Genomic DNA, 25675 nt, shown 5'->3' on the forward strand with positions numbered 1-25675 from the left:
TGCACAAGCCTAAACGCAAATTACTAAGCCTGCAGTGAGTTGGACAAATGTACTTAGAGGTTCTGACACTTGGAAAGGTATTTTAAACCCTCTATAATTACAGAAGAAATTAATAAATATTAATGAGATGCACACATTGTGTTTTCGATCTATTTAATACAGCTGAAGTCTATTTTCATGTCAATGATTTTAAAAAGCATGAGGGATCAGACCCTTTTATTAAGTTCAAGTGTGAAGATTTGATCAGGGTTTTAAGCACTGTGTCATTAGTAAACAATTATGAGTGTTGATATGGATTGATGTTGAAGAGGAGTAGATCCTCCACCTATTTGGTGATAAAGAAGGGAAAATGGGATTTAGAGCATGTGCCCCGCCTTCTTGTTTACCATTGTAAAAAGTCAGAAGCATTGTTCATTGAGGCAGCCAGGCTGCCCTTATTATAGGCAGGTACATTAGAAAATAGGTGGCACCGCACACATTGTTAGGACAACATAAAAACATAGAACATAGCTCTCTGCCACAAGCAATATCAGACATACTCAATAGACATTAGAAAAACAGTAGAATAAGGCCCATAATATTAGCAAAATAATCAATTCCTTTTCAAATTAATGTCACATCATACATTGCAGATGGCTATAGGCCTTAACTCTCATGGAAAATCAAAAGTGCTGAAAGCCCAGAAGTATAGTGGAATGTGCAACTCAGAAAGGGGGTGTTTGGGCAGATGCCAATATGCAGTGATTCAGCAGTTTAAATGGTACAAATATACTGTTTCTAACAGTGCTGTTCAAAGGTTTTTTATAAATATAATTTGGCAGTAGGCTGAAGCAGATAAGCTAGGTGAGGCATACAATAGAAAACCAGACAGCTAATCTATGTCTTGGACAGTTTGCTAAGTGTGAAGCAAATGTGTCACACTCAGAACTACTATTTTCTAGTTTTAAAGTTGCGAAAACATGTCCTGTGATTTAGAAATTGTGGAAAACACCTAGTCATGCAAATTAGCATAATATAAGGTCATTTAATAATTGTGCAATGCTTTATTTTCTATAAAGGTCTGTTCAAACTGGACAAGCTCTGAGTCCTTGCCGTGCTAACTGACATCTGTGGCATGAGTAACTGTTCCGAATCAGCTGAAGAATAAAATGTTTTGCTGCCTGCACAATTCTGTCTCTGAAACGGCTTTCGTTGAGTTATATTCAGATGACAACTGCGCACAATGTTTCGTTGTTTGTTTTACATTTGTACATTACAAGGAGGTAGTGGTCGTCCTTAAGTTAAGGTGAAACCTATGAGCCCTTAGATTTGCCCAAATTCTTGGGCTCGAACCTTTTAACCCATTGGATGCATAAAAATGACATTTGCAAAAGAGATTTATTGGACCAGGTGCCAGAAAGCTAGAAGGTATAGTTCAAATTCATCCAGTGGTTTAAAAGATATAAAGTGTGAAATAAATGGTATGTTTTTTACTTTTTGCATTATTTTTGCTATAGGGAAAATGCACAGTTTTTAGAAAATCATGCAGCCTGAACTGCCAGGTTTCTTTTGTTGCCAAATTACTTTTGGGAGCAGTAGGCAGTGCAGGATTGCATACCTTTGTTAGTTTGGTGGAAATTCTTGCAGTAGGTCTTTTAAAATTAGGTGGAGAGTAGGGTGCCGCCGGGTACCAAGGTCTTTATGTATCAACCATGATGCACTGGCTGTTAGGAGCTTAGAATGTTCAGAAATAAAAATCCCTATTTCTTTTTTTACATTTTATCTTAGTTACGTGAGTCCCACACTGACCAAATATGGTAAGCTCTGAGCTTGCAAGAGCGAACACAAGGTCCCACTGAAATATGATATTGGACCTTTCATCACTGTGCAGTAGTTTCTAAGAATTTAATTGGTGATGTCTTACATAATGTCATAATTGATGTTATATGTAATGTTGTCAATCATGTCGTTTGTGATGACATCAGTGATCTTTTAGCCCGCTTAACTGGGGGCTCATGGTTAAGGGGACCTAGCTTCCAACACTTGCCACATTTCAGTGGTTTTGTTGCATTAAACCAGCACCTTAACAACACTTCAACTAATGGTTTTTCACTGAATATAAAAATTTAAAACCTTATATGGTGGGGTCTTTAATAGTCGTTATCTCACCCATTTGGAATGAATGATTGCAAAGATCAGTTAAAATAGTTTATTTTGTCAGCACAGGGGAGTGCAACCCTCAAAAGACGAAACCGAAGGTTTGATAGCTATTACGACGGTTACAATGAACATCATACCTCCAATAGGCATTGGGCCTCATTCCGAGTACGGTGCTAACCAATGGCGCTATTAACGCCTTGGTTGACGCCGTACCCGGACCGGCAGCGCCTTGGTGGATGGCGGAATTACCGCCCCATTCCAAGGTTGGCGGGGCGGTAATTCCCCAATCCCCATTTACCCTTCCCCATTCCCATTCTTGCCCCATAGGGCATAATGGGAGTGGGGAAGGCGTTAATTACGCCACCGTAAATTACGGTGGCGTAATTAACATCAAGGTCCCTTAGCGCCATGGTTTTTAACACCTGCTAAAAGCAGGTGTTAAAACCTCCATGGCGCAAAGGGAACTCGGAGTATGGCGGTAAGGGATTACCGCCACCGCTCTCGTTAGCGGTGGCCGCTATCCCTTACCGCCATACTCGGAATGAGGCCCATTATGTCTAGCAGCATACAAGTTCCCAACTCTTTCTTATTGTTCAGGGCTGATATCAACACCCACATTTTCTTCCTTTTAACAACAATGATACTTTGCAAATCTAACTATTCGACTGAAACCCATCATAGCTGAAGCTGGTCATGGTGTCCACTTGAACTGACAATGATTTTGAAGAGCCTGTCCTACCTATGTCCTCCCTTTCCATAAGGGAAATGATTGAAGGGAACTTTGGTTCTTGCCCTATGTTCACTCCTTACCATATTCTGAGAAGTGTGAACCACTTCAGAATGGACATTTGTCTGAAGATCAGAGTTATTGATATAACAATATTAAAAATGTGTTTACTCAAAAAAGTCTAAGTGCAGAATCTGTGTCCAAGAAAGTGAAACAGAAAGTCTGAAGAGGAAGATATGAAACTATATGGGGAGTGGTGTGAAGGACCCTTTCATGGACTGTTTCTACTTTGCATGGTATGAGAATGGGTTGTGTTACCGTGCCCTCCGGTCAGTCTCCTAAAAATTGGTATGTCGGCCCTGTCTCCAAAATCATCTGCATGATTGACGAGGGCATCCTTTACAATGTCATATCCAGCTAGCACCACCATTTTCTTGGGTCCAAAATGTACGGTGAAGATGTTGCCATGCTTCTCAGAAAGCTGAAACAAAAACATGAAAAGAATTTAAATTTGTAGCAGTAACACCTATTTTGCACAAACTAACTGCGGTAATTGATTAACAATTGTGTAATTGGCTGTGAGACCATATGAAAATGACCTTTTCTTAGTGGTTGTTATATAAATGCAGTTGACGTTCAACGAGGAAGTGGCTTAACATGGTATGTTGTAGGTCTCCTACAAAATGTGCTATGGAACACCTCACATTCTCAACACACAGACACATCGAATTGCTTTGGGCCAAGTGAAGGGGGTGTTGAGTAGTATCACCCCTTCGCACCTATGGTGCACACTTCAATGAAATAATTTATTTCACTTTAGGATAGGGGTGTATTGAAATTCGGCTTCAAGTAAGTATTCAGCCAATTTCTTGCTGAAAATGAGCTATTCAGCTGCAGCCAAATACTTTATTAATTATCGCTCAAAGCTGAATAGTTTCCCCTACCTAATACATTAACTACTGCTTTTATTTCATGCCCGGTATCATTTAGGCATGTCATGTTTATTCTTTAAAAGGATCATTAAATAATGACTGCTGCCACTGATTGAGTACAGGCAGAGCAGAGGTGTGAAAGTGCCAAAAAAAGTGGTTGTCGTTCATGTGCTCGACAGATTTTCATCGGGTGGTTTGCTGGGGAGGGGTGCGCTCAAGCAAAACCCTCAATATTTTGAAAGTATCTCTGGTCTCCCCTGTATTCTGCAGTTAAAATCCACTGAGCTGGAACAGTTTAAGAAGTCGCTATTGAAAATGATATTTTCTGTAGGCACTTATTGATTTGCTGATGACCTAAGTGAGGAAACTGAAAGTTGCAGGTTCCAATTCCACCGATTTCCAATCCAAATAATATAATTTAGTGGATTAATCTAGCTGTTGTAGGGATTTCAGTAAGTGTCAGACCCTGAGTAAAATAGCTTAGGAGGTAGTGTGCCTACAGCAAAGAACTGCATTCTGCCTGCAGGCTGAGGTTAAAAAGTTGCTTCAGTGGGAATTGTGCCTGCGGAAGGCACTTAGCAGTTTCTCTTATGTTGGCACCCCTATCCTTGCTGACCCAGGTTACCAATGTTGAAAACCAGGATCTAACTGAATCCGGTCATGCCTGTAGGGGTATTAGATGGGTAAAGCTAGAACAGACCGATTTTAGACCCCACCTCTATGAGATAGCGCTTCCGCATATTGACAACATATCCTCTGAGAGAACCCAGGATGGGGAAATTATTCAAGCCTTCAAGTAAATAATTGGAAATATATTTCCTCTTGTGACTTACCCAAGAAAATAACAAAATTAAAAGAGCAAAGCTACCTTAAATCAAAATGGCACTGCCTTGAAGTGGCTTTGGACAGTGGGCATATCACAGCCTTCTGGAAATTAGTAACAGGCAAAGAGGTCAAAGGGGACATTAACATGCAGAACCTTGATGCCATCGGGCCTAGTGCACTTAAAAAATGAAAAAAATAAATACAAAAATAAAAATAACTGCTGAGGCTTGGTTGAGTCACTTTTCTGGTCTGTGTGGAGGTGGGTGTGGGGCTGTGAATCTTTGGAGGTATACATTTACTATCTCAAGTCCTAGAGTGAGAGTTAGAGTTCAGTGTTGCAGACGTGGAATCTACCATCATGACACAGAAGGCAGGGGAGGCAGCAGGACCTGACGATGTCCCAGTAGGCATTTATAGAGACAAACCATCTGTTAGGGCACCGGTCCTCTGGAAACTCTTTAAAGCATGTGCCAATACCAACTCCATTCCCGACTCCTGGCGACCAGCAGCGATAGTGCCCATTTAAAAAAAGGGGGGAATGGAGCACTCGGCAAACTATCACCATATATCTCTGCTGGATAGCTCAGGCTAGGTCTTTGCTAAAGTGGTCCTGAAGCATATGCAGTGCTGGGTTGAGAATAATGAACAAATGAACAAATGACGTGCAGGTGAGTTTCCAGTGTGGAAAAGGCACAGTAGACCAGAGTTTCCACCTCCAGAAATATACAGTCCTTAGGAAAATGAAATTGTATGCCACCTTTGTGGATCTAAGGACAGCATGTGACTGCGTCCCACAGGAAATTCTGTGGTAGGTACTGGCCAAAAGAAATATGCCCAAGTGTTTAGTTTCCACTATTCAATCGTTGTACAGAAGCAACAAGGCAGTTGTCCCAGTAGGACTGGGTGGAGAGGTTACTACACAGTTTGATGTGACCGAAGGAGTAAGCAAGGATGTGTCTTAGCCCCCAACCGTTTTGTATATATATATATAGAGGAGGTTTTTAAAATCCTGTTGGAAGAAAATAAAGATCCCACAAAACTGGGCCAAAACAAGTATCCTGCACTTTTCACTGCAGACGACGCAGTGATTATGTCAACTATCTCTGTTGGGTTGGCATCCCTCCCTCGTGAGGAGGTGTGGTGAACTAGGGCTGAGTCTGAACCCTGACAAGACATAGACCCTGGTTTTCAGTCCAAAACTTGGGAAAGAACAAAAACTAGAAGTCAGGCCTGCGGGTATCGTCTTAGAGCAAGTCAGGTCATATGACTATCTTGGAATACACTTTAACGAGAATGGGTACGGAACGAGTCAGGTGGAAAAGTCCTCAGCCACTCAGGAAAAATATAATGGTGGGACTCGAGCCTTTTTTAATAGACACGGGAAAGGGGCGATAAAACCAGCATTGGATTTGTATATGAAGCAGTCTGCATCTGCAGCTCTTTTTGGGGCAGTGATTTGGGGCTACGCAAATGCAAGGATTTTAGCCACTGTGGAATCCAATTTCTAAAGACCCTCCTTATGTTACCAAAGGGCACACATAGTGCATTATTGCATCTAGGAACCAGCCTGTGCCCCATTGTTGTTATTGCTGCAACACAACCTTTAGAATATTGTGTACGGCTATGGATTACCCCTAATACGATGGCTTTTAGGAACAATCTTGTAAATGTTCTAAATATGAAAGGTGGTAGGAATCTGCCATGGCCAGTCCATGTTAACAAAGGTTTGCAAGACTTGGGCGAGCAGTATTTATGGACATGTCCTGCCCAGATTAACAAACCATTGCTACCAGAATTAAAAGTAAGCTTTGTACAGATTATTATACGGAGAACATGATGGCAGCATGTAGACGTCTGAAACTAGCTACAAGTTATTCAAGGATTAAAGGCGACTTTGGCTTTGAAAAATATCTTCATTGCCTCAACCCTCTATGTGCTCATGCCCTGTTCACTAACTTCTGGTTGGGCACTTTAAAGCTGGCTACTCAAGGGCTTGGTGAGAAGGGAATACAGGTTTATGCCCATCGCTGTACCATTTGCGAGGAGACAGTTGCCCAGTTTATGTTTTAATGCCCAATGACATGAGCTTGAGAGCACTTTATCTCAATTTAAGAACAGCGAGAATCCGCACCAGGTCTGACATTTTGTATTTATGTAAAAGATCTGACGACATGAAGACAGTTCTTACAGTGGCCGAATGCATCCAGAGAGCATGGGTGGTGAGGTCTGAAGTGCATATTGGGTAATAAGTGCCTTGTGACAATGACGAAAGGCCTGTAAAATGTACTTATTCTCTGCTATTGTTTAATGACCCTGGCAGTTATTATGTGTTCAGGCCAATCATGATTCTTGACCTTAAGTTAACAATGCTAAATAAATTGTAGGGTGGCCTGGTCTAATTAAGTATAATTTAGTAGTGTGGTCTGCAAGTATATACTCTGCCCCATTCTTCAACTATTGAAATTGTGTGACCAAATGCCCTGAAAATACATAAATTAACTTGTGCTGTAAATAATTCTTTTCTTTTTCTACTTATTTGTAAGTTCTTTAATTTTATGTATTTATAAATGGGTCTACATTATTTTACAATAGCATGGAATTTTAGTATGACATTTTATTTTTTGCTGTGTTTACTTTTATGGCTCTGTACCGAATAAAAGTGGTATTGATTGTTTCATTGATATAGCTATTTTTTTATTATATGGTTAAAACAACATTTAACCTTTAATAATAATATAACAAGAAAAATTCATGATGCATTCATTCTTTCATAGGATACAATAGTCTAAAGTTAATATAAATACAATTGATTATAAAACCTTAAAACAGTTCAACCCAATTACCAAACAAAATGAAAACAATAAACCAAAATCATCAATTGAATTTAAAAGAATAAAAATGTATCATGATCATACAGTTCATCGTCAAATGATTTTTTAGAAAAGAAGTTTCCAAGTTCAGTGATTTCATAAAACCAACTACAAGTTCTCCTCCCCGCCAGACATTTTGATAGCAGAAACCTCTCAAAATATAGCAATCGCAAACCCCCTAAGGCCATACACTCAATCACCCAGTCCCTAAGAGATTCCCATGACCCAGATAAACGACAAGAAAACCGATTAGGAAAAATTAAGCCATATCTTACGAGGATCTGTTTGGTGAGTAGCAAGTTCCATCGAAATCGAAGAAAGATAGCCCTAGTTAACTTGTCCAGATTAATGCACAGAAACTGCAATATACCTATTTTAAAGTGTGTTTTTAATTTATAAAGCGTTTTTCTTGTCTGCATAACTTTGTTTATTAAAAAAGGCGACTATTTGGATTCATATTCGGCTCCGGCCGAATACTTGTTCAACTATTCGGTATTCAGATGATTACTTAAATCTACTATTTGGCACACTCCTACTTTTTTGGTAAATAGCTGTACATGCCAGCTTCCTACTGCTTTTAAGCACTGTAATAATAGGTCTTATTACCCAATTTAACAGAGTTCAGTTGATGAACATCAGATCAACATAGGGCTGAGTCAGCTCTGCTGAGATTCTGTGCCCTCATATGAACCAAAATGTCTAGGGTGAATAATTTATTTGCTGTGCCATATCACTAAGCAATGAAGATGAGACAGCTTCCAGGAGACATACAATTCAGGGATTTCTTTAGATTTCAAAACCTTTTCTAGTCTCTACTCTTTCTTCAAACATACAAATACCAGCCCATTGGTCTTAACATTCCCAAAAAGAATAAGAGGTGAAAATGACACCCTCAGTTGAAGAGTAATGATCCCGTGGTGTAGCAAACAGATGGGCATTTACCACAGACAATTCTGGAACAAAGCGTATACAGCAGTTCATTGGCCTGGACCCTTTTTAGTAAGCACACCTGCAGAGAATATCAACAAAGTATATCGCGCACAGATAACGCCCTTCATTGAGAACTAATCTCCTACTAAGCAGCGTCTTCTCCTTATTGGATGGTCACAAGAAGTAATAGGGTATTTCATTTGTAAAGATGATGATTGGAATGGAACGCAGGGGGTAAAAATGAAGTTCGCTTGACTGTAGAGCTCTGCGTTGTTGCAGAATCTGCTTTGAAGTGTCCCATACATAATCCTTCACTAACAGCACGGTTTGGCACCACTTAGCACTTAATCGTTTAAGGTTATACTGCAGTGCTCACTTGTAAAGTTTGTAATGCTCCAGTTATCCAACTTTCAAACTGTTCCCAGTTGCTCTATATGGCACACACTCCAAATGTGCAAATCCTCATGCCTCCAGAATGTGCACTTTAGAAATTTCAGCTATCATTCTTAACGCGCTATCGGTCCAAATTGAAACAATGGTCCACTGGCATTAGAATTCTGGTCCAACTGGAAGTTTTCATTAAACTGAGGACCAAGAATCGACTAGGACCCTCCATATGAGCCATAAGTCGTACATTTTGTTTGTAAAAAATCAAATCAAAGTGTTCGGTAAAATTGTACATAAAATCAATAAAAACAATTGCAATTCATACATCTTAAACAACAGGTTAGATACAATGTCACATTTAGTTGTTTATCATAAAATCATTCTGTACAAAAATGATATGGATACACAATGAACAATCTTACTTATGAGATTTGCAATGCATCTGCCAGTTTTAAAATACCATACAAAAAAAGTTAACTACAGTGAACGTAATATCACCCAGTGGCAGCTGGTGATTTCTTTAATTGGAGGAGCGTAAATATTTCCCACAAATATGTCACAGTAACCAAGCATAGTGAACACATAAACAAACAAAGGTGTACTTGGGGTGTGCTCCCCCTGAGAACATTGTTTGAATAATAGGTTAAAATGGTGCATTTTACAACAATCTTTCTGTGAAAAATTGGGTAAAAAGACAGTCTGCAATTGATTTTGAAGGGTAACTCATAAAAAAAGCCAATGGATGCAAGTCACCAACAGGGTATATGAGCATTTCCCAACATTTCTTCATGATTCCTTTGCCCGGAATATATACCAATATAAAAACATTTTTACACTGGTTGTGCCCATACATTTCTCATACTGGCTAAACTAATATATACATTATTCCCATATAAGAACACACTCATATTTGCTTTGTGCATAATGCCAGTTATGATACTATAAGATATGTTCACGCTGGCTCTGCCAATATACGGCAGTATTCCCATGTAAGAACATACTCCTGTTGGCTTTGCCATTAAAAATGCCAGGCCACAATATGAAAGCTTGTCCAAACTGGAAGCATCAATGTCAGCCACTCTAGACAAATAATAACACTTATCATGTCTGTTTTAACCTTGATGCCCAGTAAAAAAATGCCATGCCACATAAGAAATTATAGCCAGACTCGCTGCACCAAAATATGCCATCATAGCCCTGAATAACACTTACGTTTGCTTTAGCACGCACAGATTCTTAGTAATATAAATGGCATGCCACAGTAGGAAATAGCTAGAATGGATGCACCAGAATGCCATTCTAACAACATAACCCATATAATGCTTGTTTTATTCTAGATAATCCTGTAAAAATATGCTATACCGCAGTACGAAAGAACTAGACTGGATGCACCAAAATGCCAGCCTAGCCACTTAATAACACACATCATGTGTGCATTTTCATGGATGCCCAGAGATGCCCAGAAAAACAATGCCATGTCACAGTAAAAAATAGCTAGAATAGCTGCACCAAAGCCAAAATGCCAGTATAGCCATGTAATAAACCATATCATGCTTACTTTATCACGGATGATCATTAGAAATATCATGCTGCACTGTACCCTCCGTGCCTGTCCCTACCAAAATCAGTGCCCCAGCCCGAACTAATTTCACAAACACAAACATACACACATTCAACCAACTTTCACTAGCACGTTTCACACTCGCTCATTCGCATGCGCACCCAGCCACCCATACATCACACATTGACTCATTCATGCATGCATACATGCACACGTAATACATTAAAGTAAATTAATCTTCCCTTTAGACCAGGTCCAAACTCTGCTCCTCACCACTGGTGTCTTGCCTGCACAGCATGAACAGGAACCAGGATGCAAAGAGTGCTTCCTGGTTCCAGCACATGGACATAGACATAGTCAGTGTCTCAGGCAGTCTAAATATCTGGGGAGGTGCCAAAGCACACCTTACGCACATTGGACCAGGAGGATAGCTCAGGGGCAACGTGTTTGTCTTGGAAGCAAGACAACATAGAGAAACACAGGTTCAAATCCTGGTCCCACACTTAAAAACTGGTCTCAGGTGTTAAGTGCATTATAAAAGATGGTTTAATACATTTCTGTATGTAGGTCCCCAGCCTGCAATCCCAGTGGGACATGCAAGACTCGGAAATCAAATACTCTGATGACAACAAAGGCATCTTAAAAACATACATGACAAACTCTTTGCCATCCTGTTTCCTATAAAGGCTGCCTTTAAAGTTCCTACGTCCTGGGCAGCCTTCCCATTTTGCCCAAATCAAGAAATAGCCCTGATATTGTGCTTGGTGACATCTATGTACAAATACACAATGCATTCAACTTTTGTTTATCCTAGACTTTGGTTTAGAGCAGTCATACACAACATACAGCCCGTGGGCCGGATGCATCCCTTCAGACCAATATTTATGGCCCTCCAAGCCACCTGAGTTTATTGAGTTTAAAGTGTTGTCAGGCCTAAATTTAGTTTTTGTCTGGTACCTACAGTTTTACTGCTATTTATAAAATGTTTTTAAGTCCCATGATACAAGTAAATCAGAGTGGTAATGCCATTACAAGGCAATGGACCTCATTAGGAGGTCGGAGGTAACCCGCCGGTGCTATCGAAAGGGTTGCTTCTGACCTCGCAACACTGGGATATTACAGTTGGTGACAGGCCAGGATGTCAGGTGGTGGAAACTGTAAGTCCCCATTCCTCGGGAGTCCGATAGGACTCCACATAATGGGGACACAGAAGCACTAGCACCGTTGCTAACCATGCCGGTGCTTCAGTGAAAACGATATCTACAGGGCCCGGTACTCCCGGCAGGTCAGACCTGGTGGGAGATCCAGGCCCCGCAGGCAATCTCGTAGTCTGACGGTCTAGAAAGGGTGCCGGTACGTTGCTACCGGCACGCTTATTTTGAGAGCACCAGATTTGGAATGATGCTCAATGTATCAAACATGTTATAATTAAAAAATAATACAATGGGCCTCATCACAAGTTGGGTGGTATCTGGGCGTTATTAACGTCAAGCGTTATTAGCATTAATGTCGGGATTAGTCGCACAGCAACCGCTGTATCACGAGTTGGCAATACACGTACACGTTCCCCGCATTAACGATAATTATGTGATATGATATGATAAGGCATTTATAACTCGCCTATACAGAAGTGTTTCAAGGCGCGACGAGGCAAGGGTGTGGGAACAGAGGGAAGACAAGGACAACGATCTTACTAGGCCAGGTGATATTGAGATCATGCAAGTGCAGGGGAGGGGGAAAGGAAAAGTGCGGGGGTAAGGAGGAAGGGGCATTGCAATACATAGGATCAACAATAAAGAATAAATTAAATAAATAAAATAGGTAAAGTTCGGCCAGCTTGTGGCAAGTGCAGGGGTAAGTGCAGACATCAAGTGTCAAGAGCTGGGGGGATTGTAGCGATACAGAAACAGTCCCCAAGTGCAGGGGTTGCCCGGGAGGCAGTGCAGGTGTGCAGGTGTGCAGCTGGCAGGGGGGGGATCTGGACCCAAGATCAGAGGGTAGCTAGGTGATCAGTGCAGTTTCAGTCAGAAATTCAGCAGGGAAGAGGAGGAGAGAAAGAAGCAAAGAGGAAGGTCTTGAGGTGATTCCAGAACTGGAGATGGTTATCCTCATGTTTCAGTTTCAGAGGGAGGCCCCAGCCGAAGAAAGAGATCTACCCCCAACTCTCTGCATGGAGAAGAGTCTGACCCTTAGAGAGTTAGAGACAGCTGAGTGAAGGGCTCGGGAAGGAAGTTATTTTGGAAGAGAGAGTTGGATGTAATGTGGGCCCTGGCCCTAGTAAGCCTTGTGGGCAATACAGAGGGCATTGTACTTGATCCGTGCAGCCACCGGATCCAGTGTAGAGATTTCAGGGATGGAGAGATACCGTCCCTGGGCTTGAGGCCAAGGATAAGTCTTGCAATCCTGTTCTGAATTAGTTGAAGAGCGCAGAGAGTAGAGGAAGGCAGATTGAGAAAGAGGCTTTTGCAGTTGTCCAGCCTAGAGAGAACCATGGCTCAAGAGACAGTGAGCTTCTGGGGTAAAGTGAGAAAGGGAAGAATACCTCTGAGGAGGTGCAGCTGGTAGTGGGCCTTCCTGGCAAGGTCCGAGATGTGAGGAGAGAAGGAACGAGTGAGTCAAAGATGACACCATGTTTTTTTGCCTCAATGGAAGGCGAAGGAGGAGGTCCCAATAAGGGTGGCCAGAGTAGGAGAGGGAAAGCAGGAGCACGGGTCTCAATGAGTAGGATCTCAGTCTTACTGGCATTAAGGCAGAGATCATTGGCGGTGTGCCACTCCTGAATCGCGAATAGACAGTCAGGAATAAGCGAGGAAAGCGAGGAGGCTGAGGTAAGCCTGAAAGAGAGATGAGTGTCACCTACATAACACTGAAAGTTAGAGTATAAGGTAGAGATCAGGTGGGCAAGGAGCAAAGTAGACATTGAAGAGTCAGGGTGAGAGGGTAGAGTTCTGGGGAACACCACATGGGGAGAGAGAGGTGGTGGAGATAAGGGACCCAAGTTGGAACTGGGTGTGTCAATCTAGAAGGAAGGAGGTCAACCACTCCAGGGCCTGATCTGTGATGCCCAGGTTCTGGCGCAGTCGATTGATCAGGATGGCGTGATTGACTGTGCCAAAAGCAGAGGAAAGATCAAGGAGGATGAGGACAGAGGGAGGGCTGAAGTCAAGATTAGAGAGAAGGTCATCACAGGTGTTCAGGAGAGCAGTTTCTGTACCGCTGGCTGCTCTGAAGCCAGACTCATGGTCATGGATACAACCAACAGATTCAGTGTGGAGTGTAAGCTAGGAGATGGCCAGGTTTTCCAGGAGTTTGCCCAGGACACGAGTGATAGATATCGGGCGATAGTTTGCCGGGCAGGTGGGATAGGAAGTAGTCTTTTTAAAGAGGGGGTGCACAAGGGAGTGCTTAAGGACAGAGATGTTTTTATGGGAGGGCAAAGGGGCACTTGCCCCAGGCCCCCACCTGGGAGGGGGCCCCACAAGGCTGACCTATCTAAAGAAGTAATTTCCCATTGTTTACCTAACTTAAATACCAAATGTCAGGATATTTCATGGCACGCTGCTCAGAAACTAAACCTATTAGCTATCTGTTGTTGACGAGTACATTCTGCTCAGATCACTGTGTTCATGTGCAAGATTACAATACCAAATTCCAGCAAAGTCGACTCAGCCTTTGCTATATCCGAAGTTGATACACCTGCATGTATATGTACTTTCTTTTGTAACACAACAGATACCATTATCAGTAACTATAAAAGTTATAATAGCATAGCATATGGTTCGTTGTAAAAAAAAACCCACCTCCAATGATGAGCATCAAGTGTCATCACGAGAGGTGTTTAGGTATCTAAATTCAAGACTTTGGAGCCAAAGCAATCATGCTTGTATCCTGGCGTTGGTAGCAGACGATACAGTGATCCTGAATAAATCATCTTATTTCACTGGCAATATTATGCTATTTTCTGTGATAAGGTTTGCCTTCTCTTATGCTGGTGACATTGTTTAGTCCATTTCCTGATTTATTTTTATGTAGACCATTTGAGTGGAAGGGGTTTTGGAGAGAAGAGAGCGGACCACTTATTGCAGGCCTTTGGCAAGCATTTTTTAACGTCTACTAATTTGACACAAAAAACGGTTTGCTTTTTTTGTACAATTAAAAGGTTTTCTGCACATTTATAAATAACAATTTCACAAGCCTGTGTTTTTGAGATATTTAAAGATTTAAAATACAAAAGAGAAAACCAGATGAAATCTTTTAAGATCACATCAATTAGTATTCTGGCACTTATTCACTACTCATGATGATGGAGACAATGAAGCTAGAATCATTCCCATATTGCATAAGACGCTTCTATAACATTTTGGGCCTCATTACGAGTCCGGCGGTAACCGAGCCGGAAAAAATGGCTGGTTACTATTACCATTACTATTACCATTCTGCCTCCGTGATTCCCGGAATCACTGGGGCATTATGACCCCGGTGACCTGGGAATTCCCGAGGCGGAATTGTGTAAGTCCCCATTCCCATGGAGCCCCATAGGACTCCACGGGGATGGGGACAATGGAAACACTGGTTCCATCTATGACAGAGCCAGTGTTTCCATGTCCGCCTGCAGGCGGGTGGTGTTAAACCCGCCAGGTCAGACCTGGAGGGAGTGACACCTCCCACCTGCAGGACTTTTAATCAGCCGGTCTGGAAAGAATGGTGGCATCGGTTTTACCACCACCGTTCTTTCCGGACCAACAGGGTCGTAATGAGGCCCTAAATTGCCATGTTATGTTATGTGATTTGTGTACTTTCCAAGTCAATTCTCAAAAATGGGATTCTTTTAGTTAATGTTAAGAACTGAAAAGAAAGTGGTACATTGTGTACATTAAAGAGTTTTTGGAAATCCCAGCTTCACTGCTGAACCAATGTGTTATCCTGGGCATCTCATTTAATCTTGGAATACCTAACCTGTCAAAATTCCCAGTCTCTAACCCCTTCAAAATTGCTAACATTTAGAGTGATTTCGTTCTCAAGGTATGATCTTCAAAAAAGCATCACACATGGCTTTCCTGGCTATGGTGTTGCTTCCTCGATAGTAATAGTGAGCATGGATACATTACACATAAGAGTCACTTGTTTCTTTGCTCTCTAACAGCAACGCCACTTGAAAACCATGCCCCCCTTCTAATCTTAGTTCATCTGCATACAGACACCTTCCTGGTAGCTTCTAATCTGCATCCACTATCCATGCTATGGTATATGTAACTTTCTCCTTGCTTCCAAGTGGTCTCCTCTATCCATGCTTGAACACTTTTGCATTCTTTGAGGCAGCTAATCTGAGTCACATTTCTATTCTGGATTATGATCTGTGTGCTACATTTGTACGATGGCCAGTAAATCTTCTTAGTGCCTGCTGTTGATGAAGTGTCCTGTACCTGTGCTAGAACACAAGTGCCCTGGTCGCGGACTGCTAATGTTGGCATTGAAATGGTGTCTGTGCTCCGGGACCCAAAAGTGCTTAAGATGGCCCTGCTTAAGGAGAAAGGGGAAAGATCGAGTGGCGAAAGAGTGATTGCGGAAATCAGCCAAGGCTGGCGTGAGGGTGGATATGTGGTCTTGATGGTTCTGGAGAAGTAAAGGAAGTACCTATTTGGACAACACTTTCATCATAGATTGGACTTGTCTACAAACATCACCAGGGTTTGTCAGAGAGAAAGAGGGGAAAGGAGGAGGAGAGGGAGAGTCGGCCAGATGGGGGCTGAGAGAAGTAGAGGGAGAGAAGATGGAGAGCTAGGACAGGATGGCCTGAGTTTTAGTGGTGAAGTGAGAAGTCAGAGCCATCCAGAGGGCCTGTGAGGGAACAGGCGAGGTGGAGACTGCAGAAGGATTAGCCAGCTCCTTGTAGATTTTAAAGAGTTTGGCCATGATGTTAGAGGCTGCAGAGATGGGGGATTGGATGTGGACTCTCTTTTTGGACAGGACAAAAAGCCTGTAAGACCTTTTAAGCAGGCGGCGGGCCAGTTTGTCAAAGGATGCGCCTGAAGCACTCCCACTTCCTCTCAGCCACCATGTGCTTGTGTTTCAGGACAGTGAGGTCAGAGTCATACCAAGAGCTGCACTTGGAGGTAGGCTTCAGAGGGATTCTCATGACAAGTGCAAGGATGTCCAAAGTGTTGGAGATAGCAAGATGCAGGTTAGAGAGGTTTGTGTCCCAGTGTGAGTCAGCCGCAGGTTTAGGAGGAGCAGAGAAAGTAGAGGCAAAGGCATTCACTGAAACAGTTTTCATGGACCGAATGACCGAGAAGGTAGCTGGCAGTGCTGGGGTGTGCTTAGTCTGAGGGACAGAGAGATTCAGATGAGAGGAAAGTAGAAAGTGGTCAGTCCAAGAGAGAGTAGTATCGAGAGGATTTGAGAGGGGGATGTCTGGGGAGGTGAGAACATCCAAGGTGTGTCCGGCTGAGTGTGTCGGACCAGAGGGTAGAATGGAGAGAGAGAGTGTCACAGAGGTTGCAGAAGAGCCCACTGGATGGATTAGAAGCATCCAGGTGGATGTTGAGGTCTCCAAGGAGGATAAATTGAGAGTTGGAGGTAAGGAGGGAAGAGGAGAGAGCAGCCCACTCTGAGAGGAAGATGGAAACCTGGCCTGTAGAAGGTGGCCTGTAGATGGTGGCCACAGTCAGAGAGAGGCCAGCAGAGATAGAGAGCCTGAAGACTAGGCATTCAAAGGAGGAGTAGGCCTGCATAGGAATGACAGTAGCAGATACCCACTGAGGAAAGATCAGAGCAACTCCACCTCCAGGTTGGTTGGTTCTTGGCTCTGAGAGGATCTTGGAGTCTTCAGGGAGGAGACTGTCAAAAGTCGTGACAGAGCTGGCCCTGAACCCTGTCTTGGTCAGGGCGAGTAAATCCAGGTCAAGTTATTCGAGGAGGTGGCAGATGTCAGAGGAGTGTTTGACAGCAATAATTTTGAAATTGTGAATTGACAGCGAGAAATTGTTATAATTGTTTGGTAATGTTGTATGCTTTTAAATGTGTGGGCGACTTAAGGTTACCATGATCAGTGATTTAAATATAATATTGTTTAATTCATTAATAAAGTTTATTATGTTGTTACCTTAACTTTATTATTTCTGATCTTTGTAGACTTTATGTTTTTTGTTGGTTTAACCTTAACTCTTTTGTAAGAAATAATGTTTTCAAACATTTCAATTATTTGTTTACTGTCCCTGATTATTGATTCTGAGTGTTTGTTGTAGTTCTAGCCTGTGTTGTAAGAGCATATAGTATAAGTGTGTGTGTGGCATAAGAGCATGTTGCATAGCAACATGTGTCATAAGTGTATATGTCATAAGTCTGTTTCTTGAAAGTTTCGGTGTTGTAAGAATGTATGTCATAAAATTGTGCTTTGTCTGTGTTGCAGCAGTATGTGTTGTTTAGCATGTGTTGTAGGAGCGCAGGTCATAGCATCACGTGTTATGTTATGTTATATTATAAAAACCTGTTAAAGCGCACGTACACCCAAAGGCATCTTGCGCTGGCTACTGAAGAGGAGTCAAAGTCCAGAGCGGCCGACAACACCATAAGAGTAAGATGGCCTAGAACAGAGTGGTTTTCAACAACCGGCGGAATGTAAGGTGGTCTTCAGTTGTACGGAGAGCAGTAGGCAACTTGTTCCAAGCTATAGCAGCCGCCACCGAAAAGGCACGGCCTCCCATGCGTGACAGACGATAGCGCAGGCAGTGAGAAGACACGCAGACTGAGAGCGCAGTAGACGGGAAGGAGTGTAATGAACAAACTTTGCCTGGAGATACTCAGCACCCAGGCCATAAAAGGCACGATGCACCAGACACAATGATTTAAACAGGATCCGGCTGGCCACAGGAAACCAGTGTAGTTTCTTGAGCAGAGGGGAAATATGAGATCCAAAGGGAGGGTGGAGTATAGAACAAATGGCGGCATTTTGCAGCAGTTGAAGCCTTTTGATCAGGTAACGGGGCTGGGCCAAATAGAGAGAATTGCAGTAGTGGAGAGTGCTGAGAACCAAGGCTGCCACTACCGGGGCCTGGCATTCAGCAGGAATAAAGGGCACGACTTTCCGCAGAATGCAGAGTTTAAAGTGCCCAATACTACATACCCTAGCCACCTGATTGTCAAGGGATAGAGAGGCAGAGATTTTGACACAGAGATTACGAACCGATTGAACCGGAAGCGGAAGAGGGCCAAGGCTCGATGGCCAGAATTGCGAGGTCCAAAAAAGATGGGGGGACGAAGTACCCACAACCAGTACATCGGTCTTACTGCCGATTAACTTAAGCCATAGGAGCCACGTGTCAAAATAGCAAGTGTCATAGGAGCGTGTCGTTAAAGTGTGTGTCATAAGAGTGCGTGTAGTAGGACGTGTATCGTAGGAGCATGTGTTGTAGGTGCATTTGTTGAGGGTGCATGTGTCCTAGGTGCATATGAGAGCATGTGTTGCATGTCCACATGTTATATGTAGTAGGTGAACATGTAGTAATTACATGTTGTATAGGAACATATATAGGAGTTTGTGTTTCAGGAGTGCTTGTTATAGCAGTGTGTGTTGTAGGAGTATGCGTCATAAGAATGGGTGCAATTACAGAGTGTGTCATAAGAGTGTGTGTGGTAAGAGGATGTGTCATAGAAGCATGTGTCACAGGAGAATGTGTCATGTGAGAGCAGGTGGCGTATATCCACATGTTATGTGTAGTAGGCGCATGTGTACTTAGACTATGTGTTTTAAGAGTGTGTGTTTTAGGAACATGTGTTGCCAGATCACATGTCATATAAGCACATGTCATGGGAACATGTGTCATAAGTGCATGTGTCATAGGTGCATGTGACAGAGGTGCATGTGGGACCATGTGCCATATGTCCACATATGATGTACAGTAGGTGCATGTAGTAGTATGTATGTGTATCATAGAACATGTATGATAGGAGTGTGTGTTGTAGAAGTGCATGTTATAGCATGTCATGACATGACATGCATGTCATACAAGCATGTGTCGTAGGAGTATGTGTTATAGGAGTGTCTCATTAGGGTGTGTGTCAGAAGAGTGTATGGTAAGTGTGTGTCATAAGGGTGTGTGCGATAGGAGCATATGTCATAGAAGCATATGTTGAAAAAGCATGCATCGTAGGAGCTTTTGTTTTAGATGCATGTGCTGTAGGTGCACGCTCTGTTTACAGTTTGTATGAAAAGTGTACATTCATTCCATCACCTTAAAACTGACATCAAAGTCAATTCAAGTGCTCAGTGGAAAGTTCGCATTGAAAGTTTTCATTTATTCCATCACCTTAAAACTCACAATAAATTCAGCTGAGACTTGCCTTTAATGTGAGTTTTTAGTAGATGTTAATTATGTAATGTACATATTGTAAAACTCATAAACTCTGTCTACAGTTCGTATTGCAGGTGTACATTTATCCCATCACCTTAAAACTTAAAGTCAGCTGAGGCGTGCCTTTAATGTGAGTTTTTAGGAGATGTTAATTGTGTAATGTACGTGTTGTCAAACTCATACACTTTGTGGACAGTTCGTACTGAAAGTGTAAATTTATTCCATACGCTCTGTGTATAGTTTGTATGAAAAGGGTGCATTCATTCTGCGCTTGCAATTTATATAGATACATTTCAAACATTCATATCTCAAAATTGGTCTATTTTCAAAATATTCTTGAGTGGGCCAATTCCAGATAGAATTTAGGTGCCTACAAAATATTTTTTGAGATATTTTGGCCAAAATATATACTTTCTTCCCATGGAAAACCCAATGTAAAAAGCTGTTAAAAATGCAATCAACTTAAAAAATTAAACTATAAAGTCATTAATGTTGACAACTGAAATGTTGCTTGCACAGGCGGTTGCCACACTGGAATATTTACCTATTTTTTAATACAATCGTTCGAAGGTTATTAAGAAAAGTCATTTTCTGAAACAGCATAGACTTCATTATAAGCTTCACTACAACTTGTGCTAGCACAAAGGCATAATATAAGGCTCAAAATGTGGACTCACTGCTAGCCATTGGCTATTTATAATTGTCTCTTGGCAAGTAAGAAATGGTGTGCTTTGTATATGTGTAGAATTGAGTTGGCAAACGGCTCTTTAGGGATGGCTATTAGCTATATATATTATAGGGCGGCGTATAGTTAAGGTGAGTCGGAGACATATAGGAACCCCTCAAAATTCTATTGAGCTTAGGCCCTTTTGGAAACGTGCATGCAATGGGTGGGTTCGCAGAATAACTCTGAGTCCAAATAAATGAACCAACTCTGGAATATGGCAAAGATACTGTTTTATTAACAAGTATCTGAAACAGGGAGTTACAACAAACATCAACGGACGTTCGCTCACTCAGTCTCTCTTGATCTTGTCACAAATAATGAAAAACCTACTAGGGATTGTAATTGGCTTAAGGAGAACATCTAAGTACACAATACATAGAGACTGGGATTGTGATTGGCTGCCCACTGTCAGGTGGACAACATATGCCTACCTCTAAAACATGTCATCTTAAAAATCATTAAGTACACGGTTTTCAATTGGCCTTCATACTATTAGGTACTCTACAATTGGTTGGCACTCTTGTGACATGTGACATGCTTGTGACATATGTGGAACATTCGGTTCACTTAGCAGCACGTAAGCCCATACCAAGTTGCAAAGAGGTGGGCCTGACTTTACCTACCCACCCAATTAGCCCAACATCTCTCATTGCCCATGCCTTCTGTCATGAAGATTGTCTTTGAACTTGGCCTTGCAAAGCATCCCTGTCTCTGGGAATATATGGGAGTGCAGGCACTCACTATCACTGTTCTAGGATGCCAGATTCAACTCTATTTTCATCCTTGGCTCATGTGACAGGAGACCACGATTTGGTCTATTTTGCAGGTTTTTAAACGTCTTAAATGAATAAAACTTGGCACTCTTGGTGTTCTTTATTTGTACCTTAACAAGAGATTATTCATCCTTCGCACATTCACTCCTTTCAAGAATAGATAACTGATCTTGGCTGCTTCAGTTTTGATACCAGGCCCGACAGCCTTGCCAAGCAGGCCCTCGATTTCAGCTTATTCTTGCTGCAATGTAATCCTTGCCTTTTCTCTTCATAGGTCCTGGCTTACTAAATTCATGACACCGATATCCAGCTTCTGTACATTGGTGGCTCCGCCTGCAATCTATTCACTACATATAGCCAGCTTTTATGATGAATTAATCTACCTTGCATTTCGGCATATGTACAATTTTTGAATGGTTGATTCTCTGCAGCACTTCGTGCACATATAATCTTCTTTTTCATAATAAAGACTTCACTCGATTCTTTACTTCGTTATTAGTTTCTTATAGGATCAATGCACCTTCTTCAACCAGTATCTCCAGACATCGCAGATGTCTTTTGTGATTTCACTAGCTCCTCTCTTTGCTCTTTATAATATTGCTTCAGCGAGTTCCTCCCACAGATTGTCTGCTATACAAGCGCACATTTGATAGGTTTGTCTCAATGGGTATCTTCTTTCGAATATACGCTGCAGTATTGGCACAACTGCTGGTGTCAAACATGGCACAATCTCAGACAGGTGGTAGATGCAGAGGCATCTAACTGCTCCTCTAGATTCCCTCCTGTCGTCAAGTCCTTGACCACTTCTTCAATTGTTTCCACATTCTGGTATTTTCTCTTGAAGAAGTGTTTCTTTGGGCGTCCATATCTTCATCACCCCCCTCAGGGTGCCTGCTGATTTGACATGTTCATCTACACTCCAGGTCATGTAGTTGCATTGTCCATTCGGATTACAATAGACCCATCGTCCCACGTACTTCTTATGATTCTTTGGATACAGGTACTTCGTTCCTTCAGGTGCTATGATACTGGCCTCTATTTATTGTCTGACAATTTCATCAATCAGCTCCTTGGGTCTTAGTCCAGATTCAACATCGATCATGATCTTCATTCCTACGACCTTCTTTGCTGTTTTCTTGCATTGGGCAATCGCTATCCTGATTACACAGAATCTGAACATCACTAGCACTAATATAACTCCAAGGATTTTAAATATATTTGCCAACCACTGCGCAATCCATGAGAACAGGGAGGCAAACCAACTGTCATCTTCAATGTCATCTGTCTCATCTTCCATCTTGCTATGCAGGTCTGTCAACAACATTATGGCCTCTTTCAAGGTCCCATTCTCTTCATCATGAGAAGGTATGAACGAGCAACGTGATGGCCCGATTTTGGCGCAAACTCCTCCTTCCATCGCTGTGATCATATCCTGGACATATCTGTTCTGGAGTGTCATTAGTCGTAAGGCCCTCAGTTCTTCCTTGATAGCGCTGAATCCCTTTGTGGTAGCCTGTATTGTCTGCAGAAGCTCCCATCTGGTAATCTGTAGCCACTTAGCGTTTGCTACTGTTTGGATCCCAGGCATGAATATAGTCATAAATAGTGTGGCAGTCTTACTGAACAACCTGCGTTCATTAGGAATGGAGTCATATGCTGTTATTGATTTGGCTGAGAAACAATTCTCTCTTTTTGTCCAACAAAGAAGTCCAAGTGATCTTTTTCTCAAATGTGCATTTACTTTTGGAAATGACCCAATGTTCAGGTCGCTTTGTGGAATCAATAATGCTGCAACGTGGATCAGCACCAAAGAAGATACTCCGCCCCAATCCTTGTGCAACCTTGGACAAGCTCTAGATCCATAAGCCCAATATCGTCCATGAGGACTGCTGTCCCTTCTTACATCCTTAGAACGTCAATTGTAGTTTTGCATTCTTTGTTGTATCCCACGTGATTCTTTCTGTGTCTTTGGAAACACAGTGTCATATTAGCAATTGGAATTACAACTACTGGGCCTGATTCATCTTCTACCCATGTCAGTAGTTTGGCGTGTTTAGCCCATGACTTCAAACATCCATCATTCACCCTCTGCACTTCTTGTACGTACTCTGTTTTCAGCAGGTGAACTGCACACAACATCATTCCTTCTTCCCATCTGTTCTTGGATTTCACTCATCCATAGACCAAAAATTTGGTTAGTTCCCAACTTCCAGCTGATCCAACTATTTCCGTCACATCAGGACAGTTCATTTTCTTCATCTCTTCAATGATCACCCCATCCTGTCCTGAGCAGGATACACAAGCATCTTGCTCTTCCATTCAGGTTCCTTTTCCATTTGTAAGGTCTTGATATCATCCTGGTATGGAAATGACCACATCGATCTCCATCGCAAAGTTGTCCAGCTTCCTTGGAATTGTCCTCGTGTTGTACATGTTGCAAGATGACTGAGGCACCTTGCATCATGCTCTGGAATCTCTCTGGCAATGAAAGTGCGTACTGTATTCATTGCATAGGGGATGAGAGCGCAGATGTCGCAACCCTCCTTAGATGCTTTCTCTCCCACTTTTCTCATATGTTGCTACCACATGTTATTCCCCAAATGTGCTTTGTTATCTAGATAGGTATTTATCCCTTTACTATCCTCCTCTGCATCTCTCTTGTGTCTCCCAAAGGTTGTGTGATAATCATGGAGTAAATCAAACGTAGTTTTCATAGTAGGGAGAACCATAAGGATTTCTCCTTCAGCGGAAGTGCTAACATGATAGAGACTGTGAAAGATGAGGAACAGAAGGACAAAGAGAACAGTCATGCAAGCTTATATCATGCATAAGAACATTGGCATCCATCTCTCACACCATCCTACTACTCGCTGTACTTGTTCATCCTCTAGAACCGTGCTACTTCCTTCTTTAATCATTTTTTAATAAAATCATCAAATTTCTTTATGTTTGTAACTGTAAAATGTGCTCAAATATAGCAATAAGAAGTCTTCTCATCACAGGGCCATTTTATTTTTGGATCCTGCAAAAAAGTGTGAATATTAACATCTCTTCTAACAAGAGCAGGGTAAGATCGAAGTATGAACACAAAGACAGCTAGGGCAAGCTGATGAACGTCACTATCGACAAGTAACACTTAAAACAAGTACTCTCCATGAAATGAATCTGGATACAGATCTTGTTTCCAGTTTCTGATCAAGAACTGACATTTAGGCATAATTCCGATACTTCAATGTGTGTTTCTAAAAGTTATTTTCAAAATTCCTGGATTTCTCTGCAAGTCTTTGCACTCTCTGCTAGAATATCTATAAAGAGTGTCCATTGAATTTCAGTCCAAATAAATTATGTATTAATCACTCATTGTTTATTGTCCTTCTTGGTCATCGATCGGGTCTGCACACACTGAAATTCTTCTTCTTGTCTTGCTTCTGGATCAGCAACGGTGGGAGGGCAGGTCTTTCCTTTGTAGATCTTCACATCACCCAGGTGCAGCCAAGCTTTTCTTCCATGTATTTTAACAGTAGAAGGGGACACTTCTTCAACACAGAAAGAGCCATGGAAACGTGGCTAATGCCACTTTCTGGCAACATTTCTAATTAATACTAGGTTCCCAACATATTTATTTATTTTGAAGCTTATATAACATGCCAAGCCCACAGGCATCTGGGCGCTTTCTTAAGAACAGAAGTGTTTCAGTTACAGTTGTTGCTTAGGTGGTGGTAATAGTTCACTAGGATTGGTTGTCAAATTGTCTTCTTCTCTGTTCTTAGACCACCTCCCTTGGCACTTGATTTCAGAGGTGTTGCTAGGTCTGGAAATGATCCAGGGCTATACTAATGTCAGGACTGTCAGGACTCGGTGCTAGCTACCCTTTTGGTTGTAGTCCCTGAGCTTTTATCCTGGGCTACAAACAAAAGGCCTGAGGCTATAGCCCCGTGACCCCCCCCCCCCAGCAACTCCTCTGCTTGATTTGATCTGAAATGAAAGAAATGCTAGAGGTTATACATGTCAAATAATCATGCATCTCATCACCTAAAGGCTTCACTACGCTATGGGCATCACTCCTACTACTAGACGGAGGTGTAAGGGGCGTTCTCATGTGCCGCCCTGTAACCAGCTCATGCGAGGTGAGGTGGTGGTCTGATCCTGGCTGATTCCGAAGAGAAAATAAAGCTGGGGGTCGGCAATACAGCCACCCCTTTTTCAAAGTCAACTTGATTTTGGCAATCCTTTCCTTGAGGAGGCCATTGAGTCTCTCACATTTGAGTTCTTTGAGCAGCAACCGACTGCAGTGCTGACCATTGTCAAGTGGCAGTTGCTTAAAGATATCCAAGATGTCTCAACCAGTGCTTCAGAATGCCAACTAGCACTGAGACAATGATTCCTGACCCTGAGCCCCCGTGTAGGCCAGCCTGCGGCTTTTCGTCCAGTTTCGCTCTTGCCGCCTGATTCCC

General features: G+C 42.2%; 1 protein-coding gene across 1 annotated transcript in view; it reads right to left on the reverse strand.

The window, feature by feature from the left end:
- The window catches only part of CYP2W1 (cytochrome P450 family 2 subfamily W member 1), a 173249-nt gene extending 150917 nt beyond the window's left edge, over window positions 1–22332 (reverse strand). The window contains exons 1-2 of the mRNA XM_069646468.1: window positions 22273–22332; window positions 3185–3347 (exon numbers count right to left, since the gene is read on the reverse strand). Of these exons, the coding sequence (XP_069502569.1) occupies window positions 3185–3347; window positions 22273–22332 (223 nt within the window). The remainder of the gene's footprint in view (window positions 1–3184; window positions 3348–22272) is intronic.
- Between the last annotated feature and the right edge of the window lie 3343 nt (window positions 22333–25675).

This window comes from Ambystoma mexicanum, chromosome 2q, assembly GCF_040938575.1.
Source record: "Ambystoma mexicanum isolate Mex_15411 chromosome 2q, UKY_AmexF1_1, whole genome shotgun sequence".
Lineage (NCBI taxonomy): Eukaryota > Metazoa > Chordata > Amphibia > Caudata > Ambystomatidae > Ambystoma > Ambystoma mexicanum.